The sequence below is a fragment of the Phoca vitulina genome, unplaced genomic scaffold (assembly GCF_004348235.1).
Source record: "Phoca vitulina isolate PV1807 unplaced genomic scaffold, GSC_HSeal_1.0 scaffold20, whole genome shotgun sequence".
Lineage (NCBI taxonomy): Eukaryota > Metazoa > Chordata > Mammalia > Carnivora > Phocidae > Phoca > Phoca vitulina.
In genome coordinates, this window is record NW_022589723.1 from 3,350,742 (window position 1) to 3,364,293 (window position 13,552).

Consider the following 13,552-nt stretch of genomic DNA (forward strand, 5'->3'; position numbering starts at 1 on the left):
TTAATATGTAACAAGTATATTCCTTATCATCAAACATACAAAAATTTTTTGATAATAGGCATTTGAAGTACCAAGATCTAATTTCCTCAGCATTTACTCTCTGAGAATGAATAGAGGTTCTTAATGTCTCAGGGATGCCTACAACCTTCTAGATGTGATCTTTTCTTGATCTTTTCTGCACCAAACCTTAGTTAGAAGCATCTGCTCCTACCTTCTATCCATTTTAAAGCAGAGTGACTTGGCATCACTTGTGCTACTTTAAATACACGCCCGTTTTTCAGGTGTTAAAATATTCGGTATGACTATAGCCACAAATGAGTTTCCTGACTTGAGCAATATTTGTCTCTCATTTAACATCTGTATTCTTTGCAGGAAAAGAACATGGAAAGAAGTTAGTGTAATAATAATCATAGAACTATATATTTTTGTACCTCCTTAAAATGCTATTTCATTTAAAGCTATGCCTATAAATAGTTTCATTCATGGCCCGAGGCTCAAGTGTTTGACCTTTAAGGAAGATGTGTCATTGGATGTCATTTCTAAGGAAGTGCCCTGAGGAGCTGCCCTTTTGGGAGATGATCAGCCACTTAGTTGGAGCTATTGCAGTTGATGACGTGAATTCTATTTTTAGGACTTAAGCAGATTTGGGAGTGTTACCGTGAATTCTTATGAGTTTAATTTTTTTTTCTCTTTATCTTCCTGGACAAAAAATAGTCCTTAACATGGGTGTGTGATGTTTAGTATGTCTTTATTGTATACAGGTTTCTTTTCTTTACTTAAAATGGGGATTTGTTTGCATCCCCCATCAATCTGTCACCTCCCAGCCCAGGTAAAGTTTCCTGAAAGAAAACAATTTTGAACACAGCTCACAGGCATATTTTTATTATTATTATTTTTTAAGATTTTATTTATTTATTTGAGAGAGAGAGAATGAGCAGTGGGGAGGGGCAGAGGGAGAGGGAGAAGCAGACTCCCTGCTGAGCAGGCTCCATCCCAGGATCATCACCTGAGCCAAAGGCAGACGCTTAACTGACTGAGCCACCCAGGCACCCCATATTATTTTCATTTCATTAATGAGGAAATAAAGGTTCAGAGAGGTTTAGTAATTCCACTAAGTTCAAACAATTAGTAAAGGTCATAGTCAGGAATTGATCCCACCTGTCAAACCATTCACATCTACTTCTTACCCAGACCTCAGTGTTCTCTCATCTATGGATTGGCAATAATGTCCTTCTCTAAATAACATAAAAGATTTCCCTGGAACCTGGATTTTAGTTTGCCTTTGCCACTAGGTGAACATGTTGGTGATATCACAACCTTCCTGGGTTTCAGTTTCGTCAAGTATAAAATGAGCAGATAGAAGATATCCAAGATCCCTTCTAACTAAATTCAATTTCATTTCATTTGAATTTAAGCATAACTTTAGAAATTCGAACATTGCATTTGTTTGATGGATATGGATGCTTTCCTCATAGATTCTGAAATTGACATAGCCTACTCCCCATTCCTTCCTACTTCCTGATCTACACGCAGGCTTTCCCTGCCTCTGTACACCTTCTACCTCCATCTGTCTGTCCTTGCTCATAAGTTTTCCCTCCCTCAAGGAGTTAGAGGTTGGGGTGGATAGATAAGATGCATTCTCAGAATTACAGTTACCTATCTGCTTAGTGACATTATATCATTTAACATCACAAGGAATGAAAATGGGGGCAATGGGATTGGCAAGCGTTGATCTCAAACTGACAGATACAAGCCATGAGACTATACTTTTACCAAAGCTCTGTCTCCTTGGATAAAGCCATGAATAATTACACACAGGCACACACCCTCTTTACAAGTACTTAACAATGTCACTTTCCATTAGCTACACATTTAGATTGCTGTCTCTCTTGCTTGTAAGTACATGTTTGAATAACATAATGGAAGACAACCTGTCTACCTTTGCATATCAGTTCTGATATTCACGGTTGAGAAAACGTCACCTCTTTGGATTTATTTTAAGTCAATATGATGGATGGCCTTGAGAACTACAGCATAGGAGCAAAAACTCAAGAGAGTCTCAAGCTAAGGTTTTTTTTCCCCCCTTCTCATTTTGGAGGCATAACCACTTCATCATTGCTGTCAAGTGAGGGCTCAGTGTGACAGGATAATTGAAGCAGGAAAGCTGAAAGGCACTGTAATTTTGTTCCTTAGGGACTTTTGTCCAGATCTGATTATATGGTATGTTTGCAAACTTCTCTTTGGAAGTGGATTTATACATGTGTTCTATATATGTGTATACCTATATATCTATATATGAATATATATCTATATATATAGGTAGGTGCATAGGTATAGATATATAGATATTCTTTAGATAATTAAAGACAATGCCTGCTAAAGAAGGTTAATTTTTCTAATGCAATGTAGTTTGTGTGTGAATCTTGGTATGAATGAGGAAATGGGTATGCCATGAGTTTTTGCTTGATTTTCCAAAACCTGATATATTGAATAATTGTTTTTAGTAGGAATTACAAAAAAATATATATTGTAGTCATTAAGCCCTCTCAGCTGAAATGGTTTAAAGTTTTTAATAGATACAGTGCTTCTGGTGGGGACAGATGATGGTCTATTAGGCAGCTATTTTGGTAAATAAACCGCAAATCTCAGTGGCTCGCAGCAAATATTTATTGTTCTCATTCTAAGAGTTGGTTGGCTGTCATTCACTTGATCTGATCTGGGTTCATTCCAGGCAGCAGGACTATGTTTGGGTCTTCTCTGTGTGTCTCATTTGGGCTCCCTAGCACATGCTTGTCACATGGTGATGGCAGAAACACAAAGCAGGGGGGAAAACCACAAAATGCCTCTTAAGGCCTGGACCCAGAATTGGCATCCTGTCACATTGCCCACATTCAATTGGATACAGCAAGACACAAGGCCAGATCCAACATCCATGGACCAGGGGAAATACACAACATCTATGCCAATGGGTGGAGCTCCAAATGCAACTGGAAAACGCCTTGGGTGCATAATCATAATGCAGGGAGGAAGTGAAATAGTGGAAACAGTGATCCTCAGGTAGGGACACTTACTCCATTTTGGAAAGACGAGCTATGGAGACTGCTTCCAGTTTTAAATGGCATATCACTTTTCCTTTCTGTCTGCTTCTATTGTGTTGATCATTGACAGTAAAACCCCAGTCTGATGTTGTAGGCTAGCATCAGGAAGTGCAGCTCATCATTTGAATGGTTGGGAAAAGCACAGACTTTCAAAGTGGTCCCAAGGTAAGTTGCCCTTTCTGTGCTGTGTCCGTGCTATATGTTGTATTAACAGTGGTCAGCTGTAGCATTAACCTGTGTGCATGTGTGGTTCATCAAGCTATTGAAATGTCTTTGAGAAACAAAATAACCAATAAATATGGAGTGGAAAATGGACTTCTAATATGCACATGGAAGGGAAAGACATGACTGAGTTGAGGAGACCGTTCTCAGCTTTTTGCAAAATGTTCAATGAAAATATAACACCTCAAAATCTCTTTGTGTCATAAAATTAGATGACATTTGACTATTTGACAGAATATACTTACCTAATTTCAGGTAATTTTTTTCTCTTTATTAAAATTTATTCATTTGAAGAGAATAGCGTGGCCACTACCTATGCTAATCAATATGGACATGTGTTTTATTTTTGACTATTCAAAAAGCTTGTGTTGGTATTATTAAAACTCTCCATTCAAAGACTTACTTTGTAAGTTTGTTATGTCCTTTCTAATGGTGAATTTGTCATTTGCACCTGTTTGTCAGACTTTTGAGAATAACAGTTTTGTTACTTATTTCTGCCCTTGGTCCTTTCCTGTCCTGATGATCTTTACCAAAATGACTATGCGTCACCGTTATACCTTGTGCATTTCCTTCATAGGGATATTGTCTGGTTAAATATCAGATGTTAGAAATTGGCTCTTTAAAATGAAAACGGTCTCCAAAATGAAGTTACTTTTCCTTGTCTTTGCTTAACCTTGGTGTTGTCTTTCCTGTGCATAAAGAGTGAATTGGATCATGCTGCACACGTTATTAATGAAGTGTTGGATAGCTACTGCAGGGTGTGTGAGTGTGTTTGCATGGGCACCTACATTTTATCCAAGGACACCAGATCCTTGTTATTGTGGGAACTTCTCACTCTCTTATACCAAAATGATGAACTTCCAGTCACCAGACAATGTGCCTCTGATGATCTAGATGTCTTGCCTTAGGTGTTGTACCTTATGTTGTTTGTGATATACAGACTACGTTTTATGTTATTAATCTGTGTAAACTTTACCCAAAGTCAGCCGCTCTCCCCAAATCAAAATGAAAAGTGGAGGGATTTCAAAAGAGGGATGGGATTAGTAATTAACACATTTCTGAAGATGAGGTAGCACAGTGAGGGGACACCCTAAATTTAAACAGTTTGATTTCCTCCTTTCTTGCCAGATATAAACAGAAGTATTCTAGCAGGGAGATGAGCCTTATAAATGGAAGTTAAACAGAGCCTGAGCTTTTATCTCTCCATCTGTTACAGCACAGCTAGCACTACCTTCCTCGAAGGGTCACATGAGGATAAAGGGGAGGTGCTTAGCAGAGTGCTCCTCTCTGAGGTTCTTTTAGGCGCTAGCCCTTTTCTGTGTCTTCGGAGCAGGAGGGGAGGTCTTAAGCAAAAGCCCAGGGGACAGTCTGTCTCAAGAGAGTAGGTAGCAAAGGGGCAGGAAAGGGTGAGGCCAGGTGAATAAAAAGGCCCTCATTCTAAGACATCTGGCTTAAATGAAGGAAGAGCCAGCCCGGTTATAACTTTCCAGATGCCCTATGTCTGCAGAGGAGATGCCTGAGGTCTTGGATCCTCATTTTCTCAGTGGCTACAGAATAGTGTTTTGTCAACAGCCTGCCAGAGGCCAACTGTAGAGACGCTGTGACCTGTATCACCTTTCACTTTGAAGTGTGATTGGAAACCAACCAACTGAACAAGCAAGCACAAAGTAAAACCTTGGCTGTTTTCAAATTTTCTTTCTTCTAAAATTCTACTCTTATCTAAAGGGGAAGCATGTTATCCCACAGTCCTTCTGCTAGCTGGCTTATTCTCAGCTCAAGTAACTTGGTATGTCAGGTTTTCCATATGGCAAAAGTCATTGGCTGGCTGTGGGCTACTATCAAAGACACACTATTACAAGGATTATGTGTAATAAATGCCCTATCATATATGCAACAGTGATCTCTACTGCAAAATGCACTGAGCCTAAACCCTTCTGCCTGGTTGCTTAATATTTTGCCAAGGTTGCTTACCAGGAATTAAAAGAGGCCTAGGAACTTGAGAGCTGTGTGGGACTTTAGAGGTGACCTAATCTAGAATTTTCCAAATTGTGTTCCAGTGGAACCCTAATGGCTTCCAACATGTTTCACAAGGATCCTTTAAATGGATTCTGTGGTCCAATAAGTTCAGAAAACACTATTATACAGAGCTAAGCTTCTTTATTAAAGGGCGTTTCAAAGTCTTTACTACGCTAACGTGAATCGTGGCTCTAAGGGATAGAGCACACAGGTTTTCTCACGTTTATTTGACCACAAAGTCCTTTTGTTGTACAACATGCATTGCCATTTCAAGAATGCCAGGCACAGGCCGCCTAGTCTAGTTATTAAGAGCATGGCCTCTAGTGTTTAACTGGCTGGGTTCAGTTTCTGGCTTTACCATTTATTGACTTTATGATCTGGAGCAAATTGCTTAATCTCTTTGTGCTTCAATTTCCCCATCTAAAATGAGAGCACTAGGGACGCCTGGGTGGCTCAGTCATTGAGTGTCTGCCTTCGGCTCAGGTCATGATCCCAGGGTCCTGGGATCGAGCCCCGCATCGAGCTCCCTGCTCTGTGGGAAGCCTGCTTTTCCCTCTCCCACTCCCCCCTGCTTGTGTCCCCTTTCTCACTGTGTCTCTCTCTGTCAAATAAATAAAGACAATCTTAAAAAATAATAATAATAAAATAAAATGGGAACACTAATGATGCCTACCTATAGAGCTCTCTTACAAATTGAAGAACCGGGCTGAGCACAGTGCCTGGCGCATCCTTGACTACTATCATCCCAACATAGTTTAGGTAAAAACTGACGTAATACCCTCATTCCGGAGATGAGAAAAGTGAGTCCCAAACAGTTCACTCATTCAACAAAGTGACCAAGTGCCAATATGCACCATGCATGGTAATTCTACCCCCATGAAGGTAGATGAAGAAATGAAGATGACCGTGCTGCAGCTTCTGCTCCGGAAGAAAATGCACACTAGTGATTGGTGACTTGGCTCAGGCAACACCTTTAGGTAGTGAATCCAACAACTCGGGCCTCCTGACTTCTGTCCTCCAGCCCCTCCTCTGATTCGGTCTGAAAGAGAACGATCTGTATAGCTGGCATTGGTAAGCAAGGATCATGAACATACAGTACAGCTAATAGACTTCTCTTTTTAAATCGAGTATGAGGGCAGGTGTTTTAAATTCTTTGTTAGTGTGATTCAGAAAGAGTAATCAAGACAGGCACTTTTGGAAGAGAGCATACTCTAAAAATACAACCTAGAAAGGAATGTAAGAGGTAGTATGAAATGGCCCACGTAGGAGTCCCCAGATATGGCTGGCTCAATATTTTTCTAGCCGCCGTGTCACTGATGGTCTTCTCTGCTTTTGTCTAGGCATCTCCTCCGAGAGCTTCCCCTGGGACTGTTTCAATGAGCAGACAGCAGCTAAAGACCTTCCCAACAGGGATGGAGGTGCATGGTTCCTGGGCTATCGAGCAGGACCAGCCTGTCCGTTTCTGCTCCATGAGGAGAGAGAGAAGCCAAACAAAAGCGAACTCTACTTGGATCTCCATGTAAGTAGAAATCTTTGTGCTCGAGCTGTGATTCTTTGCAGTCCACAGAGATGCACTTAATGTAAATTGTGTTCGTAAAACTGTTGAAGCTGCATTTTGTGTGGGGGTCATTTTCTAAAAATCAGTCAGCTGCAGAATACAGAGACTACTCAGGGGTCTGAAATGTGTGCACTAGGACGTGACTGTGTTTACAGTTTACCTGAATGTTTTCAGGGTACTCTCCCCACGTCAGCTTTGCTACCTAAACCTTGTGGTGGGAGTACCTGTTTGCTGCTTGTCACCTCTTAATATCATTTTTCTAAAAATTTGAGAAACTAAGTTTGAGAGCATTCTCCAGAGCAATCTAAATACCCTGTCTCCCTCACATGTTCCTAAACCTTTCTTTCTCTCCAGCTGCTCAAATAACAGGTGAACAGGTCAGCAGGAAATCAGCAAATACAAGATGACCCATTTAGAAAACAGCCTTTTCCCTTCTCATTCATCCATGTACTCATTGACACAGAACCATCAACTACACTATACAAAACAGTGGGCTGGGTTGTACTACTTCCACACTGTAGATGGCCTGATAGATTGACCAGATTGTCATCACTGTCACCACCCCTCTCCATCTCTGTTTCTTTTCAGAGATGAGGGTGAGCATTAGGAAACCAAGAAGAACTTTTTTCTCTTTCTTTCCTTCTTTTTCCCCCTTTCCTTTCTTCCTTCCTTCCTCTTTTTTCTTTTCTTCCCCCCCTTTTTTTTCTTTGCCATTAACTTTAATGCCCATTGGCAATCTTGTGTCCTTGATTCCTTTTGATACCTTCCAATTCATTACTTTCAGGCCCAGAAGTATGTCTTTGATAAACATGGGTTAGGTCTATATTTCATATGAGTGGAGATTTTCTCAAGCAACCAAGAGCAGATGAACCTTGTGCTTTTCCTAACCATAATAGCATTGTCACTGGATGTCATTTTAGAAAAGCATTCAACATCCCAGTTACTGTAAAAGGAAGTTTGGAATGAAGCTGAAAGATCAAAAATCTACAGCCCTTTGTGAGATGAAATGGAAATTTGTAATGTTTTTGTTTTTGTCCCCCTATCTCCAGAGTTAGGTTGTGCATCTTAAGATGTGGTCAATGAAAGAAGTCTAACAGTGACATCTATTGGTCAGATTACTTTGTGTTTGCTGCAGCAGGAGGCTTGGGGTCTGAAAGTGTTGAAGTGGATTTTTGGTTTTTTTGGTTTTGTTTTTTTAAGTTTTTATTTATTTACATAATCTCTACACCCAACGTGGGGTTCGAACTCATGACCCTTAGACCAAGAGTCACATGCTCCGACTAAGCCAGCCTGGCGCCCCTGAAATGGTTTTTGAAAGGCTACTTTCTTTTTCTTCTGTGTTTTTAAAAAATTATGTTTATTGTGTTTTTTTTTTTTTTTTTTTTTTACACTTTGGCTAAACTATGTATTTCTGGTTTTCCTTCTCCCCTGTGAATGAAATTATCTCTTATTTTTACTTATTTCAATTATAAAAATTATAACAATCCTTTTAGAAAATTTGAAATATGTAGTAAAATTGAAAGAAAAGAACTTTCTGCAGCCAAGGACAACTGTTAAAATTTGATAAATTTTCTTTGTATTTTTCACTATGTATGACTTATCTTAAATGAAGGATTATTTTAACATGTAAACATAGATTTTATATGTTTCCCCCCTTTTTTTCTTTACCAATTACTTTTACATTGCTTATCCATATTGTTACATATTCTTTCTAGATGTGTTTTATTTTTTTTTAAGATTTATTTGTTTGTTTGAGAGAGAGAGAGTGAGCGAAAGAGAGAGCACAAGCGAGGGGGGAGAGGCAGAGGGAGAAGCAAGCTCCCAGCTGAGCGGGGAGCCCGGCCTTGGGGCTCATCCCAGGACTCTGGGATCATTGCCCTAGCTGAAGGCAGACACTTAAATGACTGAGCCACCCAGGCACCCCTCTACATATGTTTTAAGTGAATGTATAATATTCTACTACATTGTATCTCAAAAATTTTTTAAATCATTTCTCTATTATTTGATGTTGATGTTCTTTTCAATTTTGGAATAGTCCACAATTTGGAAATAAATAGCACTACCAAACATAATTTTTCCTGTCCCTGTTCTCCCCCCCACCCCCAATATTTAGGACTATTTCTTTAAGATAAACTTGGGATTATTGTCTATAAATGTATTTAGGTTTTTGATACATATCACTGCGTAAAAAAGGTCTATTTCCTGAACCACCTTTAATGGTTTATAGATTTACATATTTATATTTATATATTATATACATTATATATGGTATATAAATTATATTTATATATAAAATAATTATATGAATATATAATAAAATTTAAAAAATGATGTTTCTTAGTTTTCCATTAATTATAATTTTTAAAAATTGGAATCGTTTATTTTTTTAAAAGACTATATTTATTTATTTGAGAGAGAGCGAGAACAAGCAGGGAGAGGGGCAGAAGGAGAGGGACAAGCAGACCCCCCAGTGAGCAGGGAGCCTGATACCTCGATCCCGATCCTTGGGCTCGATCTGATCCTGAGGCTCGATCCCAGGATCATGACCTGAGCCAAAGGCAGACGCTTAACCTATGGAGCCACCCAGGCAACTTGGGATAGTTTCTTTAGATTATTTTCTACATGAGTGGTCTTTACACCTTGAGCCCTAAGGCTCCTCATCTCCAAGTCGTTTGCCCTCTTCAGACAGCACAATTTAACTCCTATGTTTTAAATATTGATATTATAAGTAAGATGCCCATTTGAAAGTGTTCTACTCATTTAGTAAAAGTTTTGATCACCATGCCAGCTCATAAGGACGTCTTTCTTCTGGGGCGGGGGGCGGGGGGGTCTTTGAATAGTAAGGTCAGGCAGGCATTTACTGCTGTGTGATATTTTTATCAGTTTTAAATGTTTGACAGTACTGCTCTGTTTTCAGTTCTGGACCTGATTTGCAGCATCAATATCTGGAAGGTACTTTCCTCAGCCTTTTTCTATAGATATGCTGCTTCTCACTATTATGCAGGGGTGATAGCTAAAACATTTAAGAATTAGTGGGAGTTTGACACCCAGAAATCAGAATGGCCACTGGCATTCGGACTGGGGCTGCTATTAAGTTCTCTTATTTAGCTGTACATTAATTTAGTTTTTTGTTTTTTGTTTTTTAAATAGAACTAGAGAGGAAATATTTTAGACCTTGGGGCCCATTAGTCTATGTTGTAACTACTCAACTCTGGTGATAAAAACAACCGTAGAGGGGCACCTGGGTGGCTCAGTTCGTTGGGCGTTTGCCTTCGGCTCAGGTCATGATCCCTGGGTCCTGGGATCGAGCCCCAGTTTGGGTTCCCTGCTCAGCGGGAAGCCTGTTTCTCCCTCTCCTCCCCGCTCCTGCTCTCTCTCACTATCTCTGTCTCTCTTTCTTGAATAAATAAATGAAATCTAAAACAAAATAAAACAAAAAAAGAACAAAACCAAAAAGAAAACAGCCATGGAGAATACATATGTGAATGAGTGAGCTTGTGTCCCAGTTAAAGTTTATAGATGCTGAAATTTGAGTTTCATCTAATTTTCACATATCAAGAAATATTCGTCTTTTGATTTTTTTCCCCCTCACCGTGTAAAAATGTAAAGATCACTCTTAGTTTATGAGTCATTCAAAAACAGGCCATGGGCCAGATTTGCAGTTTGCCAACTTCTGCTCTAGACCAAGAGATGGAGATCTCCTTCACTTTCACTCTCAGCTCGACCACTGACCAGCTCTAGGACTGTGGACACTTGCTTATGTTCAGTTTCTTTATCAAGTGTGTTTTGACAGAATGGAGAGGCATAGGAACAGATGAAATGAAGTGCTATAATATTAAATTTCCCGATGCTATTACAGGAGCATAAGTCAGCCCAAGCAATATTAATATATGGGGAATGGGAATTATTTAAAGAAAACAAATAGATCTTCATATTCTCAATGTGAAATCTATGTCCTAATGTGAGGAACCATGTCACAACTCTGATCGCAAGACCAAAATTTGTCTCCTAACTCTATTTGAAGGCTCATACAACTTTCTGTCTCTCCAGTGCTAACCTTCCCTCCTCCCCCAGTTTTTTTGAAGTACTTTGACATATAAGTTGTATATTGTATAAGTTTCAGGTGTACAACATAATGATTTGATGTGTGCATAGATTATGAAATGATTACTGTAACAAGTTTAGTTAACATCTATCACCTCACAAAATGACGCATTTTTTTTCTTGTGACAAAAACTTTAAGATTACTCTCTTTGCGGGCGCCTGGGTGGCTCAGTTGGTTAAGCGACTGCCTTCGGCTCAGGTCATGATCCTGGAGTCCCGGGATCGAGTCCCACATCGGGCTCCCTGCTCAGCAGGGAGTCTGCTTCTCCCTCTGACCCTCCTCCCTCTCATGCTCTCTGTCTCTCGTTCTCTCTCTCTCAAATAAATAAATAAAATCTTTAAAAAAAAAAAAATTAAGATCTACTCTCTTTGCAACTTCCAAATATGCAATAGAGTATTGTTAACTCTAGTCACCATGCTGTACATTACATCCCCAGAATTTATCAGTCTCATAACTGGAAGTCTGTACCTTTTGACCACCTCCACCTGTTTCCCCCTCTCCCCATTCCCTGCCTAGATTTTATTTATTTATTGGTAACTGCCAATCTATCTTCTGTTTCTGTGAGTTCAGGTTTTTTTTTTTTAGATTCTACATATAAGTGAGAATGGAAGATATGTGTCTTTCTCTGTCTTATCTCATTTAGCATGATGTCCTTCAGGTCCATCCATATTGTCACATGCCATATTCATCTTTAGTTACTGAATTGTGAGAGGAACAGAGGTTCATTTGGGGAACGGCAGGAGGTAAGGCTGGTGTAGGGTAGATACTAGGCAGGCTCAGGGCACCATGTAATTTTCCAACCAGTATGTATTTCAGTGTTTAAGCGGCCAGTGCCTCTGTCTTAGCATCACTTGGCTGAATGTCAGCCAGTCTGCTGTGCAGAGAGATTCTGCTGGGGTGATTATCTTCTTGTCCTCCTCAGACAAATTCTGTGGGCCGATCTACAAAACTCCTGAAAGACTAAACTCAATGTGCAGTTAGTTCCACTTCTGGGTCAGGAGGTTGCTAAATATTGTGTAGGACATACTTAGAGTGAAAAAAAATTTGTTGTTTGTCTGAAATTCAGATTTAACTGGTTGTCCTATGTCTTATTTATGAAATCTAGCAAATCTAAGTATCAATTTTTGGGCAGTATCCAAATGCACCAAATGTGTGAATTGTCCTGGGGTAGCATCTATATATGAAAAACCCTCTGTCACCCCAGAGTGCCCATTTAGAGTATGAACATTACAAAGTCAGCTTCAAAGGGCAGTATCATAATTCTACCAAAGTAGGAGCTATCATTGGCCACGTTCTTCAGTTTCTAGTACACCTTGAACAAGATGTGTCGAAGGCAACTCACTATGGACAGACTAGAGAGCAGGTGCAAACTCTTAAACATTCCATTTGAGAGGAATGTTCACCATGAGGGATGGTTTATAAAATGTCTATAAACACAGGACAAGGTTGGGGTAGAAAAGACCCTAAAAGGATTGAGGACTGAGATTGAAAAAAAGATATAAAATGCAAAAAAGGTAAGCAGTCATCAGGGTTGTATGTTGGTTGCACGGATTCTGAAAGTAGGATTTTGCACACTGGCTTTGAAAATACAAACGGAACTCTTCTTGGCGATTTTAGTCTCCAAGGATCATCTCAATCACCTTCTCACCTGTACGGCCCTGATTTCTCCCTACTGAATTGGCTTCATTGGCTGGGGAGGACACAATATCTGCTCCCAAGTAATGGAATCTTAAGAATGTAAGGATATAATTACCAAGGCCATACCCCACCTTAAGTATCTAAACCATAACAAAAACTTCCATGTATTGATCACCTCTGAAATGCCAGGCACCATCCTTTGGGGTATTGTATCAATTGTACAATAAGGAGAGAGTTTCAGCCAAGTCAGGGGCAAGGATTGGAACCCAGGTCTGTCTGACCCTAGACCTAAGGGCTTCAATGTTAAGCTCCTCTTCCTCTCCACTACTTTGGCTGCTTCTTTGTTTCTTTGTTTTTTGTTTTGTTTTTAACTTCAGAAACAAAACAAAGAAAGTCATTTAATGGATGTAAGTTCTCTCCCATAATCAGTGAGAAGGACTGAGAACCAGGCTCAGCATTAGAAGCTAGAACCACAGTCAAAATCACCCCACAGAACTCAATCTAGTGAAGATTCTGCAGCTGCTAACATGGGAGACCAGATGCCATGGCCCTTTAAGACCTTGGTCTCTAGAATTAAAGGGGAAGTACTGAGGAGAACCTGAGATGATGTCATTCCTTGCGCCCCAATCCTAAACGGCAGACTCCAGAGCATAATTTAGATTCAACAACAAAGAATGCACAGTGCCTTTGCAGTCCCCGGAAAAGGCCATGTCCTTGTCTTGTTTTCTTGGAAGCCAATGAGAGCCTACCACTTAAAGCTCAAGGCCACAGATTGACTCACCCAAATGAGTAGCATCACCATGACAGTGGGCCTGTATTTGCAAGTGAAGAGAATTCAGAAATATCAGTGTAGTTTGTTTCCTGAAGGGGCATGTTTATTTGTATATGTGAGTACATATGTGTGAGTGTATGTGT

The 13,552-nt window shown here is 39.8% G+C and overlaps 1 protein-coding gene across 4 annotated transcripts in view; it reads left to right on the plus strand.

Moving 5' to 3' along the window:
• Positions 1-13,552, plus strand: part of FMN1 (formin 1) — a 418,828-nt gene that overhangs the window by 107,791 nt on the left and 297,485 nt on the right. For 3 of the 4 annotated variants that reach the window (XM_032417337.1, XM_032417336.1, XM_032417340.1), the window contains one exon: positions 6,677-6,855. The exons of the other annotated variant lie outside the window; for it this stretch is intronic. In XM_032417337.1, coding sequence (XP_032273228.1) covers positions 6,677-6,855 — 179 coding nt within the window. The remainder of the gene's footprint in view (positions 1-6,676; positions 6,856-13,552) is intronic. 4 annotated transcript variants of the gene reach the window in all.